Raw genomic sequence first — 25,325 nt, forward strand, 5'->3', positions numbered from 1 at the left:
AAATGCAATCTTGTTCTCTGGGCAGCAAAGAACTCTGTCAAGGCACAAAGATGAGAATCTTGAGAGTTAATATCAGTAACAAAGAGTGGTAGCAGACTAGACAGAACTCAAATATTTCTTTCCCATGCTCACTCTCATTTTTTGAGTAAAAATACTAGGATAAAGAAAGAAATATAAATTTCCATTATTTGCTGTCCAATAATTTTTGTAAAATTTCTGAATACTTAGTACTTTTTCTTAAAGATCTGTAACTTTCAACCTACTTTAATGCCATAGAAAAGAGTTCTCTTTTATTAAATTACCAATCAAGTATTTAGAAAACTTTAAATAATGAAATAAATCATCTCTCAGACTATACAGAGCAACAGTCTAGATCAGAGCTGAAAACTCACTAATTTTGCTTATTTATACTTTTTTTTGTTGGCAGCTATATAAGTAACATGTTCATCAACACTCTATCATTTCCATGGTCCTGGTCTGGATTCTACACACTTACTAAATACCATATGCACTTAGTGAAGGTTTGCATAATTAATTTATATTTTGGCTGGAAAACAGAACTTTTTTGGTTCAAATGGCTAGCATATCCAGCTCCTATTAATTAAAGTTAACATATATTCTGCTTATATAAAGTAAATACTTAATCAGAATAAATGACATTAAGCAGTTGATAATATGAAAATTTGGAAGCTTTCTATATTTCATAAAGACTTCATTTATTGCACTCACACTAGTGTTCAGTGTTTTCCTTTCTGTGAGTTCAGACAACTTGATATTTATAAAAGTATAAATCACACTAAAATTCACTTACAATTCACTAAAAATACTTGCATACACAAATCACAACATCTTCCACTATGAGTTATAAGCCAAAAATAGGTGTTTTTAAGAGTAGTTTTCAGAATGTTTTTATATCAAATTTTATGAGATAATTTTGAACTATAATTGTCAAAAATATCATGAGCCACTTCAGATATATCAGTATATTTACACAGTAGGCAGGTAAATAAATGGTTTCTAGATGAGCTGATGACACTTTTAAAAATTAAGCTACAAGAAAACTGTCATCTTTCTGCCCATTTTCAATTTAATGATTCTCTTTGTTTTTATTTGTTCCCTGTAGTCTTATTTTTGTTATGTTTCTTTTTTTAAAAACCCACAAGCCAGCCTGGTCAGGAGTGATACCATATAAATTAAATTAAAACAGCATATTCTCAGCCTCCTCTTGATAACTGTCCTCCACCTGTTCCCAGGTAACTATCAGTGTGACAGTCAGATGACAAAGGTAATATTAGCAAAATAAAAAAAGAGTCTTGTTTTCAAAATTGTTTAAAATGCAATGACACTATTTTTTTCCAATTTCTTTGTCCCCTCCCCAGATCCATTATTATCTCTCAAACGAAAAAGAATCAGAGACAATGATTCCAGCTGGAATGCTGAGTATAATTACTTCTTTAAAAAGAACTGGCATTATATCATTCTCAACATAGACCACTTCTTGATAAAAGTAGATCACTTCAGGTTTCTAAGAACATCTTTAAAAACTAAAAAGCTGAACTACATGTTAGCTCCCATAAATTGCTGTTAAATGAAAATCCTTTTTAATACATTTAGCTAATTTGCAAAAGGCCTCTCTGTAACCTAAAGTACACTAATTTGTTCAGTTTGCTGGCATAATTAAGTCTAATTTAAGTCTCTGAATAACCAGTATGCAGAGTGAAGAAAAAAAAAAGGTATTTTAGACCAAAACAACTCCAGCATAAAGAGTAATAAACAACTGATAACTTCTAATTAGGACAAAATTTAAAGATTTAAATAACTTCTCAATGACATCAAGAGGCAAATGTCACAGAACAATTATCCCAGGAGAATCCTCCTCACCTATTCCCTCCTGAAGATCATTCTAATTCTAACCCAGTACAAATTATAGGGAAATCCAGTGGGAGACATCCAGCATAAGCCTGGATCAACACCAGTTCAGAAAATCTACAGAGAGTCAGATTAGTCACAGACCTAATAGAATTGGGGAGTTTTATTAAGATGACCCTAAGACCATCCTAAAATAGTGTTGAATCCCTTAAATTAAACATGTAATTAAAGGTGTAGAGTAATAGTAATGTAGAGAATAGAGTAACTCTAAATTAAGAACAGACAGAACGTGGCCAAGATAGACCCCTGGCCCTTATCAATTGTGACCCACACCCAGAACTATACCAACTTATGGCAAACAGGCCAATATTTGTTAAGAAATGTCTTCCTAAAGTGTCTTAGTTTACTAACCCTCAAGCTTAACATTTAGCTCAGGCACTATATTCTCTTCAGAAGCATAATACAAATGCATGATTTTATTTCAAATTATAATGCATTTTTCATTAGCATATATCATAAAAATTCAGAACATGGATAAAACCAACAGGGCATGTGACCTTGCTGTTGAAGAAATGAGAAATGTTCAAAAATGACACCTTAAGACAAAAAGGGAATTCAAATGAGAAAGTATGGGGTAGTTATCTAAGTAGACTTATAAGGATGGACAATGAATTCATCTACTAACCTGAACTTTAAAATGACATATAAACTAATAATGAATACAAATGTATGACATGATGCTATTAGAAGTGAGAGGTGACCTAAAGCTAAGAACAGAATGAAGCTGTTGAGAAAAGCAAAAGCAAAAAGATATTTTAGGCAATACTGGGGAAAAGAGAAGGATAAAGGAAAAGAAAGGAGGATTTCTTAGGATAAATGAAACAAGTACCATTCTTAACTAGCAGGCCATACAAAAAAACAGGTGGCAGGCCACATTTGGCTGGCAGGCCATAATTTGCTGACCTTTTAGAGTCCTAGTCACATAATGGGATTGCAGCTTCCAGCTTTCAGCTTAATGAGCATACCTCAGGAGTGTCTGATTTATGGCTGATTGATGTTCTTTCCCATGACTATATAAGAACAACTATCAAGCTGTTTTCCTAGAAGGGAAATTATTTCTGTAGATCAGGGGGTCTTTCTCTCCACCCAATTCCAGGTGCACTCAGTTTCTTCCTTTTTCTCCAGTCTAATATTTGGTTCCTAAACCCATTTTAAGGATTTCTAATAAAAGGAGTAACCTTGGAGTTATGAGTCATATAAAAAGGAGACTATGTGATACAGGACAAAAAGTGTTAGATTGAGAGTTAAAAGATCAGGGTTCAAAAAAAAAGTGGGGTTCAAATCCTAGGACTGCCACTTATTCCCTGTATGATCTTGGGCAATATGCTTAGTTACTGTAATGTGAAAAGGTTGGACTAGATGACCTCTAGAATTCCTTCCAACCTGTATGATCTCATGATCTTTGAAAGATGGTGGTAGATAGGAGAGGTATTCCAAGACTGAATAAAAGCAAATTTTGTCCCATTCTTTTTTTTTTTTTAAGGACATTCATTGATAGATTTCAGAATATCCATGAACTTAGATCTTTATTTTTACTCATCTCTATTGGAAATGTGGGATTGTCTTCAATTACTTAAAAATATTATTCTGAGAAGGCATCCAAAGACTTCACCACACTTCCAAAGGGAACATGACACAAAAATAAGTAAGAACTCCTGGTTAAGAAGAATAGAGCTTAAATGAAGGATAAAATTTGGGTACAAAAAAAATCAATTTCACAAATATAGGATAGTCAAATTATGAGATAAAAAGTTGGTTTGAAAAAGAGCAGATAACTTTGATGAATTAATCAACAATACATTATGGAAGCCAAAGTTAATGTGATCTTTGACTACCCAAAGAAAGGCATAGCATCCAGAAACAGGGAAGTAATAATCCCACTATGTTCCATTTCAGTTGGAGCTTATATAAAGTACTATGTGCAGTTCTGATGACACAGTTCAGGAACATCATTTATAAGTGGTAAAGAATCCAAAGAAGTACCACCAGAATAATGACAGACGTAAAGATCATGTCATACATGAAATAGTTAAAGGAAATAGAGAGTTTATGCTCTAGAAGAAAAGACTGAAGAAGGACTTTTGGTTTTTAAAAGTTATCATCTAGAAGAGAAATCAGACTTAATTTGCTTGAATGCAGAGAACAGAACTAGGGGCACTGATTGGAAGTTGTAAGGTTGATTTAGGTCTGATGTAAGGAAGAGTTTTCTAACGACTAGTGCTATCTAAAAGAAGAATAGGCTACCCTGGGAGTTAAAAAGTTCTGTCTCACTAGAGATCTTCAAGAAATGACTAGATGACCACTTGCTGAGTAACAGACAGAGAGGATGCCTACAATATCTGGCACATAGTAAGCATTTGAGAAATGCTGATTGATTTGAGTATTCAGTCACAGATTGAGCGCCATGGTTCTAAGTCCTTTATAACTTTAAGATTCTATAATGTGATACTCTCTTTCAGAATATTTCTTCATTTACAAAATAAAGGTGATTTACTATATGATATCTAAAACCCCTTTCAATTCTAATATTCTAGAACCCACGATTTTAATTTTTATAGAAGTTTGTAGTCTGCTAAAGGGTCAACTGGTTATCAGTTGCCTTTCAAAGGTTAAATTTCTCAAGATAAGTCAATGATTTGGTTTTGAAATAAAGTTAGAATATAGGTTTGTAATGGGCTGAGGTTTGAGCTGATGCACTGAGGTCCCAAGTACATGAGGCTAGATAGTAATTGGGCTATACTCTATTAATATACATGATTGGATAAAGAATGGTCCCTGCCCACTCTCCGTGCAAGTCCTGATGTGTTGTATAGGAAATGACGATTTTGGTGGGTGGAGGCAGAGAGAGAGAGAGAGGAAGAGAAGCTGGGAGAGATTGGGGCTGGGTTCGAGACTCCGAGCTGCTGGTTGTGTGGCTGCTGGTCGAGCTAGCTTCTTGACTCAGCTGCACACATTGCTATCGCCGATTCTCTTCCACCTCCGATCTTTCTTCACTGAGAATAAAGACTGACGATTTTCCCCTAACCTGAATTCCTGACTCGTGCTGATTTTAAAATACGCGATCTTCACATAGGTTATAATACAGATTCATTCACTTGCTCAAAAAACATTTATTAAACACCTATCAAAGTGAAATGAGCAGAACTAGAAGAAATTTGTATACAATAATAGCAATATTTTAAGGATGATCAACTATGAAAGCTCCTGTGATGAAGATAATGATGTTAGACCAAAGGACCCCCAATGTGTTCTACCTCCAGAAAGAGAATAAATGATGAACTTTGTGTGTATATACATATATACACATATGTATATATATATATAAACAAGCATCTACTATGTGCTAATCAATGAGGATACAAAAATTAAAATGCAATAGTTCTTGCCCTCCAGGAGCTTACATTCTATTGAATGAAGTAACATTATACATATGAGTAACTAACTACAAAATATATTGAGAGAAATGAGGGGAGAGAGAGCACTGAGTGGAAGGAGAACAAAGGCTTCCTGTAGAAGGATGCATTTGAGCTGAGCTTTGAATGAAGACAGGGATTCCAAGCATCAAAGGTAAAGGGGGTAAATTTTGTGCAAGGGGGGATGGATTGAAATGTATGAAAAAGAGCAAGGAGACTAATTTGACTGGCAAATGGAGAAAGATGTGCAATCTTGGAAATGTAGGCTGGAACCAGGTTTTGAAGGTCTTTTAAAAGCCATATGGAGGAGTTTCTATTTCATCATAAGGGAAAAAAATTTCTGTGCTTTCTATGAATGAGAGCTATATGACTAATGGCTGAAGAAAGGAGACATTTCAGGCAAAGAAATCAATTAGGGACTACTTCAATAGAGCAAGCAAGAGGTGAAAAATGTCTGAATTTGAACTCTGGTATATGTGTGTGTGGATAACAAATGGGAGAAATGCTGTAACGATGGAATAGGCAAGACCTAGCAACCAATTAGACATGGAGTTCAAGGAATAATGGTGGGGTAAGGAAGGACAAAGAATCAAGGATTACTCCAAAATTGCAATCTGACTGATCAGAAGGATGATGGTGACCTAGATACATACAGAGAAATTAAGAAGAGGCATAGATTTTTGGGGGGGAGATGAGGGAAGCTGTTTTGAATAGGATGAGTTTGTAGTACCTATAGGAAACCCAATTTGAAATGTTCAGTAGGTAGTTGGTGATGTGGATCTATAGCTTAGAAGATGAGGGCTGGCAATTAAGAGATTATCCTAATTTGGGATTAAGCCATTTCAATTGAGTGATGATTTCTGCTAAGGATTGAGAAGTGAATGAAAATAGAGGAAACAAAGGCATCAAACTTAGTTTTTTCAAGGAATTTGGCTGTGAAGGGGAGGAGATAGAATAATGAACTGAAGGAATGGTAGGGTCAAGTGAAAGATTTTAAAGGATGGGAAAATTCTGGGCATACTTATAGGTAGCAGAGTAAGAGTGATGATTAAAGAGAAAAGAAATTATTATGGAGATCAATCTGCTAGAAGAGATGTGATCAAGGTTACAAGTACCTTCTCCTTGGGAAAAAAAGAATACCTCCTCATCAGAAATATAGTGAAAGAATATCAGAGTAGAAGAAAAGCATTTTGAGATGTAGCATGGAGAAAAAAGGAACTCATGATCTTAATTTTAATTATGAAGATTAAAATAAAGGAAATGTTTTCATTTATCTATAATAACACAAAGGTTTCGGTTGAAATAAGAGTTAAATAAAAAAAATCATTGTCTTTCTCAGCTCCAAATTCCTACCAGATCTTATTTTGGGGGAATGCATTAATTTCTTCAGAATACCAAGATTCCTTTAGTCAATTGTCTTTTCCATGCATGAAATGAGCTGCTGTGACCTTGGAAAGTTAATACTTACTACAAGTAGAAGTCTAATGGTAAATGTAAATGAAATCATAAATCTAGATAATCTTAGATTTCTGGAAAATAAAAAGATTAATGTAAATAAAATTCAAGTTATGGAATTTCAAAAAGGGGAGGAAGTATCTTTTATCATATTAAGATGTTTGGGAGTTCTTAGTGCATTCAGCAAAGTATATTAATTCCTTCCTCAGTCCATTACCAAGAAACCAAAAACTGAATCAGCAGAACTGATCACACTGGTAAGAATCTAAAAATAAAACAATAAACAACAAAGAAAGAAAAGACAGACTAATTAATCAACAAGCATTTATTCTGTACCAGGCACTATGCTATATGCTGAGGAAATCAAGACAAAAATGAAACAGCTAGTGCCCACAAGGAACTTATATTCTGAGAGAGACAACATGGACCAATATTATACAGTACAAAAATGAATAGAGAGAGCAATTGTTTAACATATATTGGATTATTTGCTATCTAGGGAAGGATTACTTGTTGTCCCTAGTGGGGGGAAAGGGAGGGGAAAAAAGTTTTGGAACACAAGGTTTTGCAAGAGTGAATGTTAACTTTCTTTGCATATATTATGAAAATAAAGTTTTAATAAAAAAATAAAACAGAAAAAGTTATGGGGGAGGGAGATTAGGAAACCCTTTGGATATAATGTAAATCAGTCAGTCATGAACATTATTAAATATTTACAATATTTAATTGTAAATAAAATTTCTTTTTAATTCTGACTTCTGACTTCTGACTAGCACAGTGAAAAAGACAAGCAGACATACAAAGCTTGTCCTCAAGGACTTTACATTCTAATGGGAGAGGCAATGCTGAAGTAACAATATACATACCAGACAGATGTTTCTATATATACAGAATTAAATGGAAGATAAACTTGGAGAGAAGTGACTAGCCTTAAGAAAAACTTAGAAAAGCCTCTTGCAGAACTGGAATCTGAGTAAGACTTGAAGGAAGCCAGAGAAGCCAGTCATTACAGGTGAGGAAGAACAGCTCCAGGCAAGAGGTGGAAGAAGAGAGAAACATCTGCACATTACCTTATACATAGCAGACAATTAATTTTTGTGGAATTGGATAAGAACAAAAATAAATGCTGTTAATAAGAACTGATCCAAAGCATGCCTTTACCTAACCATACCATTAAAGTATCCCTGTTTTTGGAAAACTAGCAATTCTATACACATTAACATGTAGAAGATCTCATTTTCCTCCCAGCTCTTAGATACTGTGATATGTTGAACCATTACTGTTCTCCAAGCTTAGTAACAAATTCACATATTTTCATATTCTTCTTCCTGCAAATTTATGGAAATTTACAGGTCAGGGATGAGTGTGGAATAGTGACAAGGAGGGCAAAACATCCACTCCATTTCTCAGGATCACATATCTAGTGGAAGAATGGCCCCCAGAGGCAGATGAGTCCAATGCCCTCATTTATAAATGAGGAAATAAGGTTAACAAGGTCACACAAGTGGTAAGCAGCAGAAACAGGCTTTAACTAAGGTCTTCTGATTCCACAGCTGGTGTTCTTTCCACAGTGCCACATGTAATTAATAGCCAGCTACCATATACTAAAAAGAAAATCATTTAAATATAATAATTAGTTTAAGAATATGTAAAATTACAATCATTACCTGAACTTTTAAAATAAAATGTTGAGATAATAATATAAAATTAGTATGCAAGAAGTAGCCTGGTGTAGTAGTGAATGAGGTTGGCCTCAGAGCCAAGAAGGCAGATTCCAGTCTTTCCATGGACAGATAATGCTTGTGTGACTCCAGGCTCCGGGGGAGGGGAAAAGAATTGGGTACTTATGAATTGCCCACTAACAGTTAAAGACTGTGCTAAGAGCTTTCCAAATATTATAATATTTGATCCTAGGAAGTGCTGGTATCCTCATGTTGTCGTTCAGTCGTTTTTGTCATGTCTTACTCAATGTGACTCCATTTGGCGTTTTCTCAGCAGAGAGACTAGAGTGGTTTGCCATTTCCTTCTTCAGACCCTTTTATTGATGAGGAAACTGAGGCAAACAGAAGCAATATCATTTTACATTCAATATCTTCATTCAAAAAATCTTAAAATTCAAAATTGTTTGTGGAAGTAAGAAACTGTTCAAAGAAATGCTGGGAAATAAGTGAAATGATTCTTGAATTACATAAGTATGCAAATATTCAATCCTTAATTTGAAGATGAGCTCATGAAGGGCCTTGATGCCTAGTATAACTAGTGTTTTATTAATGAATTGTCCCTGGTTCACCCTCTCCCAAATCTCACCTTTGAAAAAAAGCTTTTGGATTCAATGCTGTATCCTTTAAGGCTCTCATGTAGCTTCTGCAGAGTCTGCACAACTCTTCTCTGGTGTTCATCATCCTTTATTTCATCAAACTTGATTAGGAAATCATAGTGTTCCAAAGGACCAGTACAAACAGCCAAAGCTTTTGAAAAAGCATTCGTTGGAGTATTTGGAGTCACACTTTCTGCAGTCTGAACTGTATAAGCTGTAAAACAAAATTTTAGACAAATCTTAACAGTTTCCTCAAGGAACATGTTTTGTAAATGTCCCACATGTGTCTATCAATGGTTATATGCTTAGAGAGAGACAGATTTTAAGTGTTCAACCATTTGAGCTTCTTTAGCATTATTGTTTATTTGGGTACAAGCAATTATAATAAATCATATTTTATTCAGTGAATTCCTTGTAATGTGCTTCATTTTTTGTAAATTTTATTGATATCTTGTGCTTTTAGTTAACCTATATTTCAAATATTTCCTTCCAGGGTAGCTAGATGGTGTGGTGGATAGAGCACTAGTCCTGAAGTCAGGAGGACCTGAGTTCAAATCTAGTCTCAGACATTTAATAATACTAACTGTGTGATCCTAGGCAAGTCACTTAACCTCAATTGTTTACCAAAAAAAAAAAAATTCCTTCCCCTTATTTAACTATGCAAGTCCCTTCTTATACCACATTATAATGTACTTTATACTTTATGTTGCTATAGAAATGGGAGGAAAAAACCCATCCTCTAAATAGAAACAAGTTGCCTACAATTAAACCCCATAACCAGGAAAGTCCTTGTCAAAAGTCTTGGCTCTCTCCGATCATGACTGACTAGAGCACAACAGTGCTCAGGACCAGGATGGAGTTCGTTCCTAGAAGAGGAGGAATAGGATCAGGATTTTCCAAAGGCCTTCTCTTTAGGTGATTTCCTGAATCCTGCTCTCTTTTGCCCCTTCCTTGTATCATCATAATTACCTTTCAGGCCAGAAAAAACTCAAATTTGTATATGCAAGTTATTTTTGGCTATGACAATTCAGAGCACCCAGTCTGCCCAATTAAGCTGATCTGAGGTATTTTCCTTTGTTTTTTTTTATTATGATCACATATGAAACCAATAAAAAATACTCAAGAAAATGAAGATAAATCAGGCATTACATTACAATAATAAGAGTGACTTTTTGGATCTTTTGTCACCACAAAGCTTATAAATTCAAACTAACTCCCTCATAATTTTTGCTAGAGAAAATAAAACTATTCCAATAATGCAATACATTTGTACATATATATGTTTCTGTGTATGTATACACACACTTTAGGCTTGAACTTAGAAGTTAAATTCATAAATAAAATGTCATTATCTTTTAAAGAAGGACTGATTTTTTAATGTTAAAATATTGAGTTGGGGAAACAATGAAATTTTAAAGTTATTTTAATAATGATAGAAATGTTTGAAAAACATGGCATGCTACAAAGGCAAATGAATAATTCTGATACTAACTCTATAACCTTAGGCAAGTCACTCAAACCCTGCATCTGAGGTCCTTCCATTTACAACATCAGAACCAAAATACTTGTATTAGCTACCTCACAGGATCGTGGTGAGAAAAAAATGATCTGCTAATAATATTTTGGGAGCTTTATACATATTCACTCAGGATTTCTCTAATACCTTTGTTCAGTGCATGACAATTCTAACTTTATTTTGCAGAGGGAAAAACCAAATCCCATTGGGGATAAAATAAACCACTACAAAAGCGGCAGAAATAAAAACAGAATCAAACTAGATTCTCAAGGCTAGCTGAGAGATTGGCCAGCTTGGGCCTTGATAGCAGCTGTATAAATTGGAACACAAAAGACTTCTCAAAAGCTGCACTAAATTAAATCTGTTACTGGATCAGTGTACACAAATTATGTGATACTGTTGTCATATTATTTTGATTTGTATTAATTTATCTTATTGTGTTCTAAAAGGACAGTGGGAAAATGCCATTCAGAAGTCCCACCCACTCTGGTGCAAACATCGGCACACATATCTGGAGGCCCAGAAAAGTCCACACTGTTCTTTATTAATCTCAGAGAAGACATCTCAAGCATCATCCTTGCTCAAAGGCTTATTATATATGGGTGATAACATAGTATCCTATCATCTAGCGATTATATAAATAATCCTTTCATTTATATGCCATAGAACATCTTAGAATACAAAGTGTTTTACAAGTAAGGCAACATTTCTTTATCAAGTTAACTTTCCTCATATCTAGACAGTATGTGTCAAGAAATGTTCAAGGCAACAAGTCTGACTCCAGTTTCTTCAAAATTTTATGCTCTTATTCAATAAGTTCAAAAATTTAAACTGTAGAAAGATACTGGCCAAGAAGTTCATTTTAGCAACTCAAGGTTGTTTTCAAAAAATTGGTCATAGTTTGAAAATTCAAAGTTGCCACTATCCAGGGTTTTATTTGCAAACAGATTTAACTAGACAATGTCCACATCAGGATATAAATGTTCTGTCAGTCTTATAGCCCAGCACTCAGAACTCACAACTCCTTTCTTCCTAGGTTAGCCAAAATTGATTCTGTTCAGTCCTTTTCACTCTTCCAAGTCTATTCTTCTGCAACTAAACTTCACTACCCCAACTAACTCTTCCACTATAAAACCAGCAAAGAAACTTGTCTCTATATAAATCTATTAATGGATATATTTTATATATCCAGGTTGTAAGAAATGTTAAGGAACTAGATTTTATGTAATTTTTTGAAAATAGGATAAATAACTATATTTAGGACAAAATAAAGACACAGGATCTTAGAGTTTTGATTTCAAAATCAAAATCATATTTATCAAATCTACAGACTGCACAAAATTAGAAATAATGGTGATATTCTGGATGTCGATCGAGATTCAAAAATATGTCAACAGAAGATGTTTTCATAAAGTAGATAGAAATTAATAAGATGAATTTTAACATTTGCAATTCACCAACAGAGAAGCAACATGAGTAGTGAATAGCTAGCCAATCTTGGAGTCAGGGAGACCTGGATTTAAGTCCTGTCACTCTCATATCCTAACAGTGACTGTGAACCAGCTACTTCCTGGTGCCCCAGGTAACTCTCTAAGATTCCAAATTGCATAGCAGGTGTTGACATATTGGCAGAAAGAGTTTCCTTAGGAGGAATTTGTTGTTAGTTATCCAATAGTGTCCAAATCTTTGTGACCCACCTAGAATTTTCTTGGGAAAGATATTGAATGGTTTGTCATTTCCTTCTCCGGTTCATTTTACAGATGAGGAAACTGAAACAGGGTTAAGTGACTTGCTCAGGATCATACCAGTTAATAAGTATCTGAGGCTGGAATTGAACTCAGGTTTTCCTGACTAAAGGACTGGCCTGCAATCTATCCTCTGAGGCACCTCGCTGTCCCTTGGGAGGAGTTACTTATGCCAATAAAATCAGAAATCTAGTCCAAAAGGAAAAAAAAATTCTTGCTTTATATGTCTATGAGTCACAGAATGCTACAGTCTCTGAAGAATTATAAATGAATATCATGAAGAGGGTAATAAGTACAAAATAGTTATCTACAGACTGCCATATAATAAAATCAGCAGCTACAAGGAATTGAGAGGATGGTATTGAAGAAATGAACATTCTAAAAATCAGAAAATGAGATTATCACATGGCAAGAGCAAGAGATAAGGAACACAAAATCTCTGTTTCACAGAATCTAGAGACAATGACTCTAGAGATGGAGAAAGACTCAAAGGTTTGGGCTCCGGGAATTCAAGTGACATATGAGATCACATAAATAAATATCAGAGACAGAATTTGAATCAATTCTTTCCACTATAACTGGTATCTTAGTAAAATTAAGAGATAATGTCCTCATTTTCATCTCTCACAGCTTACTGGATGAGTCCCCTTGAAGAGGACCAAAATATAGGTGGGCTATAATCTGATTAATTGGAAGAAACATCTACACCAACATGATCACAAATTCATTTGAGGAGAGTCCTACATGAAGGCTCCAAAAATCAATTAACTATATGATTACAAAACAGCATTTCATGCAAAAAAGTTCTGGAATTTTTAATAGAATACAGCTAAACAGAAGCCAACATTGTGAATGAAATACATTTTCAACTTCCTACCTTAAGACATTGCTAGTGCTTAAGCATAGATATCATTGCTTATTATTTAATCACTAGGAACCAGTGCCCTATGCTGATCTAAAGTATTTTAGAACTAACTGGGAATTCATCTAGTCCAGGGGTTCTAAACTTTGTGTCACTTAACTTTTTTGCAGTCTGGTGAAGCCAAAAGAACCCCTTCAAAGAAAAAAAAATTAATGAAGATAAAATATATGGAATTACGAAGGAAACCAATTATATTGAAATAATAATCAAAATATTTTAAAGAAAACAAGTTCACAGCTCCCATGTTAAAAATCTTTGATTTTTTAGTTCAATTATTTTTCATAAATGGAGAAGTGACACCTGAAATTAAGCAGCTTGCCCAAATAGCATTTTCTTGACAGCAGAAGCGGGACTAAAACCTTGGTTTCCTCATTCCCAGATCAGTTTACCTTTTCATATGAACTCTGCTTATCCTCAGAGTTCTTTTCCATTCCACCAATAAATAATCCACTGTCCTTCTAGGAGAATAGGAGTTTTAACCTGTATCAAGTTTTTAAGATGCTCAAATGAGCCAGTAAGCATTTATTAGGATCCTGTACTCAGCTAAATGCTTGGGATACAGAACATTTGGAAATCTACTTGGAAGTTGAGACAGAAGAAATAGTATCCCCTGTGAATTAGCAGTTTTGTTGACCCTCAGATATGCTTCTGAAAGAATCAGAACCTACTAATATGAGAACTGAATTCCCCTTAATGATGATTTACTTAGGTGATTTACATTCTGAATTAAATCACTACCTTACCCTTTCTTAGCCTGCCATTCCCTGTGTACAATAAATACTCTTAAACAAAACTGATCAAAATGAACAACTGTGAAATAAAAGGAACTACAGCTCCTTCACAAAGAGAAAGAAAATTGTTGCCAAAATGAACATACACTTAGTTAAATGAAATCAATACTATATACGGAATCTAGATTTCCAGTTTAAAATGTTTACCCACTGCTGTGAGAAAAATGCACAATCAGGAAAAGCACTTTTAATATTTCTAAAGAGTTGAAATAAAATTTCAGCTGTAAACTTCATTACTGTAATTAGATTTTTAAAAATGCATATTTATTAAACAACTATTCAAATGATATGTTCACAATTATTCATGAGTTATTTCTGTGTAACACTGATTGTAAGAAGTAAGAAAATATTTCTGGCCACTGACCAGAAATATTCTGCTACAATGAGTGAGTCTATGGTTAAGGTCATAGGCAGCTTGTTTATACTCTATTATATCCTAACCATATCTCAAAGGTAAATGTTAAAGCTGTTTTTATAAAATGGAAACAGATCAATAACCCAAAAAGTCAGACTTACCATTGACATTCAAGATTTAGGATTGGTTCACTGATGAATAAACAAAGTATAGAAAAGAAGAAAATCAAATCATAATTAAACTCTTCAGAAAGACAACATAAACCATCATCAAGAAATACATCACAAGATGATTTATCTTCATTTGTAGAAGGCTCATTTTAGAGGCCTTAAAAGGTGCTTTTGATTTAAATAGAAGAATTATGAAAATTGGAACTGAATGCCTGCAGGTTACCATTCTCTACCTTTAGAAGTTAGTTAATCTTGAGTATTCCATGTATGTAAAGCTGCAAGTGGTGGGGGAGAAAGCACCTTAAATTTCAAGATAACACATCCGTAAATACTACTTTAAAATATGTAGTAAGCTATTTCAAAGTAATTAAAGATACAATCAGACATCTTGAGTAACCTCTTAATGTTCACTTATTCTACATTGTCCTACATGGGATCTGCTTGTTATCCAAAGACAAAAGACAGAAGTAAATTTAGCTTCTAGTTAAAATGAAATATTTATTTAAATGGCGGGCTTTAATATTATTTTTCCATATTCAAAGTATGCATACATTTATTTTCTATTTTATCAGGCCAATAAATCAGTTTTTATTAGATTTCACTGTTTAGCTTTTATGATAGGAATGAGCTATAATATAACAATATAAGATCACAGATTGAGAAATGTAAGGGATCTCAAAGATCATCTAATACAGGGATTCTAAATCTTTTTTGTATCATGGAGTCCTTAGTAAATCATATGGAGCCTATAGATACTTTCTCAGAAAAATGTTTTTAAATGCATAAAATAAGATAATAGGATCATAAAAGATGCCAGTTATACTGAAATAGTTATAAAAAATTTTTTTAAAGAATAAAAATCCTTGAAATAGTTCACCCCCTCATTTTACAGAGAGGAAACTAAGGCCCCAAAGGTTAAGTGCCATGACCAAAGTCATACAGATAACAAATAGCCAAGCTGGAATTTGAAACCAAGTCCTCTCCCCTCAAATCCAACACTCTTTTCACTATAGAAACCGCAAAAAAGGCAAGGGGCTAATTTCTCTTTGAAGTTCCTAAAAATGACCTGATTGTTTAAGGTTCCACAGGTGATAGAAAACAGTATTTAACAATTTTTTTTAAAATATACAGTTATTGTAGTCATTTTTATGGACAGTTTTTCAAATGATTAAAACTTGAACAAAAGAATATCCATTCTTAGGAACTTTTAAAATATTCAAGTTGGCATCCAAACACAATTAATAACTTGTACTTTGGTCAAATCATTTCTAAGAAAAATATAATTATTTTATATTGGTTAAGTGAAATGCCCTTACACAATTCGAAGACTGAAATTTTAGGGAAGATATCCCAGAGGGAAAGATAGAACTGACTGTGATAAAATATAAATCCTGAATTTCTTTATCAAAGACAACTAATAATAGTCCATAAAGACCAGATGGAGCTCCAGTTTTACTAAGTAGAGGGTGTAACCTTTAAGAGGAATTGATTGTATAGTAAAGACAAGAAGGAATATAGTGTTCTAGGAAGAGGCTATCTAGCTAGGGGGTGTGGGCAGGTAATGCTTAGGGGTATAGAGGTCAAGTAACCAAGAAGGGAGAAGAAAGGGAAAAGAAGAAGGGAGAGTGAAATGCAGAATAGGCTGCAAAGCAATGAAAAGAAATAATGAGAACAATTTGGAACTATGCCTAAAGGGCTGTGAAATTGTGTAAATCCTTTGACCCAGAAATACCACTACGTCTGTATCCTAAAGATCAATGGAAAAGGGAAAGGATCTATATGTTAAATATATATATATAGCAGCTCCTTTCTTTAGTGGCAAAGAACTGGAAATTAAAGGAAGAACTGTCAGTTGAACAAGTTATGGTATATGATTGTGATAGAATAGTATTGTGTTATAAGAAATGACAAGCAGAATGCTTTCAGAAAAATCTAGGAAGAGTTATATGAACTGACGCAAAAATGAAATGAATAAAACCAGAACACTGAACACAGTAACAGCAATAGTGTATGATGTCAACTGTGAGTGACTTTTTATGAAAATGCCATCTACTTCCAAAGAACTGATGGACTCTGAATGCAAATTGAAATAGACTTTTAAAACTTTGTTTTTTGGTTTGTTTGTTTTGTCTGCATTTTCTTTGGCAACATAGGTATTATGACTGAGGGGAAAGAGAAAAGGAGGGAGAGAATTTCAAATTAAAAAAAAAAAGTTTTAAATTTTTATTTCCATGTAATTGAGAAAAAAATTAAATGTAAACATCAACAACAACAAAAAAAAATGGAGAAGATATATGGAAGCTATGTGGCAGCTATAAGATACCAGGCCCAAAGTACATAAACAAAAGCTCAGAACCTTCTATAGTAGTCTAGGTCAGAATGAGAAAATAAAAATAAGAAAAGGACATACATGAAGCTCTTAAGATAGAGACCAAGGTCTGCAACAAAGGTTAGAAAGGCAAATGTTCTGAATGTTTAGGCACAAAATTTCTATACAGTCACCCACTTCCAATCTAAACTATAAAATGTATTAACAGCACACAAACCCTGGGTGCAACACTAAATCACACAGAAGTATATGGCATCATATGCTTCCTCACAAGGACCCACTGGATGCCTGTCTTGGTTTATTTCAGAAACAAGCCAAGACATCAAGCTTCAATCACACAAAATCTCAAGATCTGATAACTGTTGACCATTACAAAGGTCTCAGCAATTCTGAACATAATTGAAAATTTATCCTAAATAAAAATGTTCCCTTGATTAACTGCAACTAAGGAAATCTGTTCTATCCAGACTTTTAGATGGGAATGGCCTGAGGGAAGTAGGGTCTATGATTTTACACAAAGAGAAAAGGAACTGCAGCCTTGGACAAAGATAATCTAGTGTAAGCAGACCCCAGGCACCTTTGAATACAAGTCATGAATAGGCTAAGTATGGATAAACACAGGGGTAGATAGAATTCCTTTGGTATCAGGGGGCATGTATAGAAAGGGATCATTAGCTCTTTCAGAAATTTCTGTCTACCTGTCACTCCTCCTCCTATAGAAGGAAAGGGCTTAATTTTACTAGGCTACTACAATAAACTTGAAAAGTAGTAAGCTCTCTAACTCTTTGGCTTTATTCAACAACTGAATGACCATCTGTCAGAGATGTTGTATAGGATTTTCCAGTATAGGGTAGGAGGATAAACTAAATGATCTCTAAGCTCCAGCACTCAGTCTTCCAAAACAAAGAACATAAAGTTCACTGGCCATAAGGGCAAATTACTCTATTGTAAGCCAATTCACTTTTAGGCTCCTGAAGTTCATTCTAAAATATCCTCTGGGGCATTGACTTCCATCATGTCCCTACAATTATCACACCACCACCACCACACCTCCAGGAATGCTGGGTCTACCTGAACCATAGTTATTCCTATGAATAAGTAGCTTGCTAAATAAACCCCAGAGTTTGAGGTAAATGCCATTCAAGAAGGAACATTTGAATGGAAAGCTAAGCATACAAAGACTGCTCAATTTCAAGCTCTATAGTAACTACAGCAACTGAGAAATGGGCTCAAAGAGCACCTAGAAGACACAGTGGATTAGAGTGCCAGGCCTGGACTCAGGAAGACCAGAATTCAAATATGGCCTCAGCCACTAGCTGTGTGACCTTAGGCAAGCCACTTAATTCTGTGTGCCTCAGTTTTCTCATGTACAAAATGGACAGGAAAAGGAAATGGCAAACCATTCCAGTATCTTTGTCAAGAAAACCCCAAGTGGGGGTAACAAAGGGTCAAACAAAACTGAACAACAGGATCAGGATGTTATTCATAAATGTAAGAAAAACGTCATTAATACTAGTAAAAATTACATAGCATCTAGCATAACTAATTCAGTTGATATAGCACCTAATCTTAGATTAAAACTTATTTCCCTTGATTTCAGAGAGACCTGGACTTACATGAATGATGTTAAAAGAAATGAGCAGAACCAGATCATTGTGCACGGCAACAATAAGATTATATGATGATCAATTCTGATGGACGCAGTGCTTTTCAACAATCAGATGATTGAGATCAGTTCCAGTGATTTTGCGATGAAGAAGAGAGTCATCTACACCCAGAGAGAAGACTGTGGGAACTGAAGGTGGATCACAACATAGCATTTTCACTCTTTTTGTTGTTGTTTGCTTGCATTTTATCTTTTTCATTTTTTCTTTTTGATTTGATTTTTCTTGTGCAGCAAGATAATTGTATAAATATGTATGCATGTATTGGATTTAACATATATTTTTACCATGTTTAACATATATTGGATTACTTGCCATCTAGGGGAGATGGGGGAAGGGAGAGAAAAATTGGAACACAAGGTTTTGCAAGGGTTAAAGTTGAAAAATTATCCGTGCATATGTTTTGAAAATTAAAGTCTTAATAAAAATAAATTAATTAAATGAAAATTAAAAAACAAAAAACAAACGTGATTTCCCTGACAAACCTGATGTTCATTGGGGATGGGGAGGAGTACTCTATTTTCAAACTAAGGGTTAAAGTTGAATAAATGTTTGTAAAAAATAATGAATTAATTTTTAATTAGAGAAAATATCAAAGAACAAAGTTAACCTTAAAGAAAAGATACGAGAAAAAACTTTCATTCCTTTTCAGAGGTAAAGGATAAAGGGTTTGGTACAGGCGTGAAACATATTTTGTTTATGTATGTGTATGTGTGTAATGATAGGTTTTTTCAATGTACTAGTTAGTTCTGCTGGATTTGTTTCCTCTCCCCCCCTTTTTTTTTCTTTTAAGAAAATCTGTTATAAGAAATGGTATTCTAAGTGGGAGAGAGGGAGAAATAAACAGAAAAAGGTAGGTGATACAAAAACAAAAGATATTAATAAAATATATGTTTTGAAAATAAGTAAAGGGCATAATAAATGAAAAATCTAAGTGCTACACTGGTACCTATCATGTCTTTAAAAAAAATACTTAAGGGAAGGCCTTCAGCAAATTGGGTAAATTTTTTACACAAATCTAAGCACTGAAGTACATGAACACAATGATAATGCTATGATATATTTTGCAGAAAAACCTAAGTTAATGTAAACTAGTCTTGGCCTCCTTACTAATCTTTACTTTTTATTGTGATGATTATAAAAGCAAAAGACTGTCATTTTTAGTCACATTTGCCAAAAGAATCAATTGAAAGAAGTCTAAGAATGGGAACTGCTATGTAATTATTCACCATATTACTTGGATACTGTGTATGTCTTTTTTTTTAATGCTGATAGTAACAATAAGTCATATAAAACAGTATATGGAAAAGAGTTTCCTATACAAGATCCTAAAGCATAATTAGATCTCAGCAGTTAACATTAGTATCATTGAAATCAATAGATGAAAAACACATGACTGAATAATTATTTTATGACCTGAGAGTTCCTTACAGCAGAGATTATGCTGCCAAGCATTCTAGGTTGTTTGGATAATGAAGTGGAAAACAATGTCACAAGAATGCAATCAGGAGTATGCAAATGGCTGAAGCTTCCTCTCTGTCCCTATCTTTGGAACTGCCTAGACATGAACATCCAAAGCAACTTTCTTTTCTCTGCCTCCACAGGAAGTTATAGCACTGCAAATGTCACCATAATAATAATTATTAACATTTATATAGCACAGTAATGTTTTACCTAGATCATCCCATTTGATCCTCATAACAAAACGCAATAATAGTTCTTGTTATCCCCTAAATCTTTCAGTATAGTCAATAATAAATATCTGAATAAATATTATATACACAAGCATTTCTAGAACAACCTAGATAAATAATAAAGACAATATCTTTTAAGTTCTTAAATAGGAAGATTGTATACAATTTGTTCTTTTGGATACTAACATTTGATTAGATTGCAAAAATGCATAATTAAAACAATATCTTATTTTAATTCAATTAAAATTTTTGTTTATTTAATAAGCCTTATATGCACAAGTTTACATAAGATAGGGATCCCAGACCTCACAGAGATCCCTACCCTCATAGAGCTTACATTCTAAAAGGGAGTTATTACACAAACGTAATCAACCATAATACAAAATAACACAAAAAGTCATAGGTGTAAATAAGATCAGAGGTATAAAATGAAATACAAGTGGTGTCCCACAGCAAAATGCCACACCACAGGACCTATAAGGAGGTATGTGGAATGAAGGAAGACTTCATTAAGAAAGGGGCAATCTTAAGTTTCCTTTTAAAGGTTAGAAAGGAATTGAACAGATAAAAAGTGGAAAAAGGGAATATTGCAGGCACAGAAGTAAAAGTGGGAAAGCATGAGACATGGTTGGAGGACAAAAAGTAGTTTGGCTGAAAAATGTAAAAGAAAATACTATGAGAAAAGTTTAGAAGTAAAAAAAAAAAAAGTCCAAACAAGAATTTTTAAATTTAATTTGGTAGACAACAGTGTGGAGTTAGAGATTTTTGAACACCAAACAGGTAAAAGGGTAAAGTTCAATCTGACTTTTCTATATGGCAAATGAAGGATGTAGGGTAGAGAGTAGAAGACCTTTTAGGAATAGAGTTCCTAAAAGTTCAGATGTGGTGGTGGGCAATGGCAACAAGAATCAAATGAATTCAATGACTATCACTGAGGTAAACTTATGAATGTAACCAGGCAAGTTTAATTCAATTCAACAAAAATTCTAAGCAGAAGTGCAAAGACAAAAAGAAGGCAAATTCTAATTTGAAGAAACTTACATTCTACTGCCTAAGTAATAGAGAAGAAAGAACCTGAACTGAGAGTCAGTGGACAGAGATTATGTGCTGAACCTTGGGTCAAGAGACCTATGTTCAAATTCCATTTTACAGCATTATTAGCTGGGTACCTATAAAGAAGTCCAGCTTTTCAGAGCTCTGACTGGGATATTTGTAAAACAGGGACAATACTATCAGATCTATCTACCAAATAGTATTATAGTGAGAATTTGAATATATATAATTTGAATACACATAAACACATTTCTGGATTTGGAGTCTGAGAACTTAGGTTGGAATTCTGGTTCTGTCAGAGTATCTGCATGAATTTCAGCAAGTCACTACTTTTTAATATTTCTTCCAACTTTATAACTATGATCCTATTAAACCTAATTTTTCACAGGACTTAAGTCATTTAACCAGGAGCTTCAGTTTCCTCATTTTTTACTAAGTGAGAGAGACTATAACTCTATATTTCTCTGGTTCTAACAAGGTTCGATTCAGTAAGCATTTACTGAGTGCCACATACTACAGTAAAGATGAGAATAGAAAGGAAAAAATAAAATATCCCTTGACTTCAAGGAGTTAACTTTTGACCAAGATGGGAACTGGGAATGGTATAGGATAGAAACAATATGTACACAGATAAGTAAATACAAAAGATAGAAAAAAGTAAATAAAAATAATTTCAAGGGTTAGAGAGATCATCAACATCTATGAGGATCAGAAAAAAAGACTTCTGGCAGGAGTAAGCACATGTGACTTGATTTGAAGGAATCACACAGTGATGGAACAAAGGAACAAAAAGTAATTTCTAAAGAAAGTTTCCTTTTTTTTTTTTTGCTCATTATACAATTTTTGCTCCTTCCCACATTTACTCCTTATAACATGGAGGACAAGTCACTTAACTTTTCTATGTCCCCAGGCAACTATCCATGATTATAAATTGCAGAAAATTACCTATGTTATGTTCACCAGGAGCTTTCCTAGGAACTATGAAATCACAGTCCCAGATCAAAAACAAAGAAAATGAGAGGGGAAATGGTTTGAGAGATAAGAAAATAAAAGAGTTTTTGAGCTGTTGGGATGATAATAAAAAATATAAACTTCCAGAAAGCAGTATGTCTCTCTTAATTCAGCTATGCAAATTTATAATCAAAAATATAAACTTCCAGGAAGAAGTGTGTATCCCTTAATTCAGCTATGCAAATTTATTTCCTTTTATTCTTCCTGCAACTTTTGGTTAATATTAACATCACCTAATCAAAATCTGCCCTATAGGATGTAAAAAGTCCTACATAATGTAAGCAAATACCTAAATGTCTCAATATACTTAGAGCCTTAACATTTATTAAATGAGTTGCCCTTCTCCTTAAATAAGAAGCCAGAGAAAGACTATCAATTGTCCCTTACTCCATGTTGGGACAATAAAATCCTCCACCTCAACCAGACTGTGCATCCTCTAAATGTAGTTTAATCTGTAGTCTGACTACTTATTGTTCGTTTTAATTATAGAGTTTATTTAATGAAGTTTGTTTCCTTAGGGATGTAGGAGATTATGACTAACTAAATCTGTTTAATTTTCATGATACTGAAGGAAGTATGAAATTATGGAGCTATGTTTTCTTTAATTTTTGTGGCTTACCACTTGCATTTTTTATTTCCTTCACAAGCTAATTGTACAATATTTCAGAGTCTGATTCTATTTGTATAGCAAAATAACGGCTTGGTCATGAAAAAAAAATCATCACATAATATATTCATGCTATATGGCCTTAAAAAAAAAAAGCCATTGCTGAGTTTGCTTTTCACTGACACTAATTTTTTATTCATATATGACTCTCAGTGTTTGAAAATCAGTAATATATTTCTTTCATTTAGGATCAGCTGAATAAGCTAAAGTTATCTTTTTGATGTGAGTTTTTTCCTTTACATTTCAGGACATAATATTTAAGCTTTTTTTTTTCCTTTTATGTGCATAATAAGCCCCACATAATTAAAACTGCCACTTCATAATATGTAAATTGCCTTTCTCTGGAAGCTTACAAAAAAAAATAAAGATTCATTTCTGTATGAAAAAAAAAAACACTTTTGTGGCTTACGAGAAATGTACAAGATTGCAACATATAAATATAAATTATTCTGATTTAGTTTTGCCCATAAGAAACCTTCTTAGACTCATCAAGATTATTAAGGCTTTCTTAATTTATGCGTGAGCATAATTATAAAATCTAAATATTTGTCAGTAGCTGCCCACTACACTAGATACAGAGAGGAGATATTTCTCCCATGATGGCAGATCCCAAAGCATCTAAGCAAGTGTCAAGTGGACTTCAGGATCTGGGGCCACTCAGGAGACACCCGCCGGAGGCCTCCGGGGATGATGAGAAATCATCAGTTTCTAGATGAGAGGAAGAGGGTCTCCCTTAACTTCGTGACCGTAATTGATATCTCAAAGCTGGCTTGACTTCTGAACTGGCTCTGAAGACGCCCTCCTGAACCAGGTAAGAATACGGGTCCCGGTCCCTAATTTGAGGGATTGATTTTGTGAGAAGAGAACTAAGCCCCCAAAATCCCGGGGACCTGCGACTTGATTGATAGCCGACAGTGGCCGTGACCTTGCTTGGCCATGACCTTGCTTGGCCATGACCTTGCTTGGCCATGACCGCGGGCGTCCCCAGGCTGGGAGGTCAAGCTCCAGCCACAAGCTCTGGCCGTCTCCCACCATCCCGGGGAAATGCGGCTCCTCCTCTCGCCCCGCAGGACTCCCATCTCCGCGGTGCCACCTTCCTTAAGACCCCAGTCCTGGAGGGGCCAACAAACCCAACAGACGCCGCACGGCCATCCATCCTGGCTCCTCCTCCCTGGAGCTCCGTCACTGACCTTTGCGAGGGGGCCTCCCGGGGGCGGTCGCAGGGGCGGAGGCGGCGGCGGCGGCTGCAGCTACCCGAGCCCCCCACAAGGTGCAAGTGCCCCGCACCCAGCTCTGGACCAGGGGCCGCAGAGTAACCCAGGGCAACAGGGAAGTCGCCATCTTGGAGAGGGAAAGGAAGGGCGAAAAAACTTTATTGAGAACACAGGAAGGACAGGGAAACAAAACGAAGCCAATCAGGTTCCTCGGCCCGGCGCTGGCTCCTCCTTAGAGATGGGAATGAGCTCGTTGTGAGGAACCTGAATGCGGGCAGATGAACCTGAGCTGGGACTTGAAGGGAGAAATGAGCCGCGCCGGCCACCGTTGGGGCCTCCTCCTCTTTTCCTGGAACTCATGTAGTCTCCGGACTACAACTTCCAGAGTGCCTTGCGACTACTCGAGGCACTCTTTAGGAGTATTTAATCCCGGTATCCTTAACTTTTTTTTTTTTTTTAAATCTTTTAAATGTCGTGGTCACACTGGTGAAGACAATGGGACCCCTCCTCAGAATAACGTTTTAAAATGCTTAAAATAAAAAGCATTGGTTTATGAAAAAAAAAAAAAGAAGAAGAAAAAACCAATTATATTGAAATAATTATCAAAATATTTTAAACAACTCAAGTTTAGGGACCCCGGATTCTTGAGAAGGCCTGTTGGTCCAGTACCCAACTCGATATGTTCTCCGTAGGGTAATGATGAATTTAAGGGGATCGCCTAGTTACCAAGGTCTGGCTGCTTCCAGTAACTGAAAATTTGGTAGAATATCTGAACAGCAAACGGTCATGTTGTCAGAGATTTAATGCATATACTTATCTGCTTTTATATTGTATACACACACACACACTACTTCTCTTAATAAGGCAACAATTTTATAACCCCACATCTAATCTTTAAGAGAAGCAACTTGGCTATTATAATAGACAAAGAGCTGAGCTCAGAGCCACTAAACTACTAAGGAGTTACCCGGGTATTTTCAGTTATTTAAATAGGCTAATATTGGTCTAAATCAAATTTATGCTAAAGATAGCAAAAAAAAAAAAAAAAAAAAAAAAAATCACCCCCATACACATACATGC

General features: G+C 34.8%; 1 protein-coding gene across 3 annotated transcripts in view; it reads right to left on the reverse strand.

Annotated features, from left to right (window-relative positions):
* AFG1L (AFG1 like ATPase) overlaps positions 1-24,406 on the reverse strand; it is a 179,672-nt gene extending 155,266 nt beyond the window's left edge. For all 3 annotated transcript variants that reach the window (XM_031964456.1, XM_031964457.1, XM_031964455.1), the window contains exons 1-2: positions 24,222-24,406; positions 9,105-9,328 (exon numbers count right to left, since the gene is read on the reverse strand). In XM_031964456.1, the coding sequence (XP_031820316.1) occupies positions 9,105-9,328; positions 24,222-24,372 (375 nt within the window). In that variant the 5' untranslated portion in view covers positions 24,373-24,406. The remainder of the gene's footprint in view (positions 1-9,104; positions 9,329-24,221) is intronic.
* Positions 24,407-25,325: the final 919 nt, after the last annotated feature.

This window comes from Sarcophilus harrisii, chromosome 4, assembly GCF_902635505.1.
Source record: "Sarcophilus harrisii chromosome 4, mSarHar1.11, whole genome shotgun sequence".
Lineage (NCBI taxonomy): Eukaryota > Metazoa > Chordata > Mammalia > Dasyuromorphia > Dasyuridae > Sarcophilus > Sarcophilus harrisii.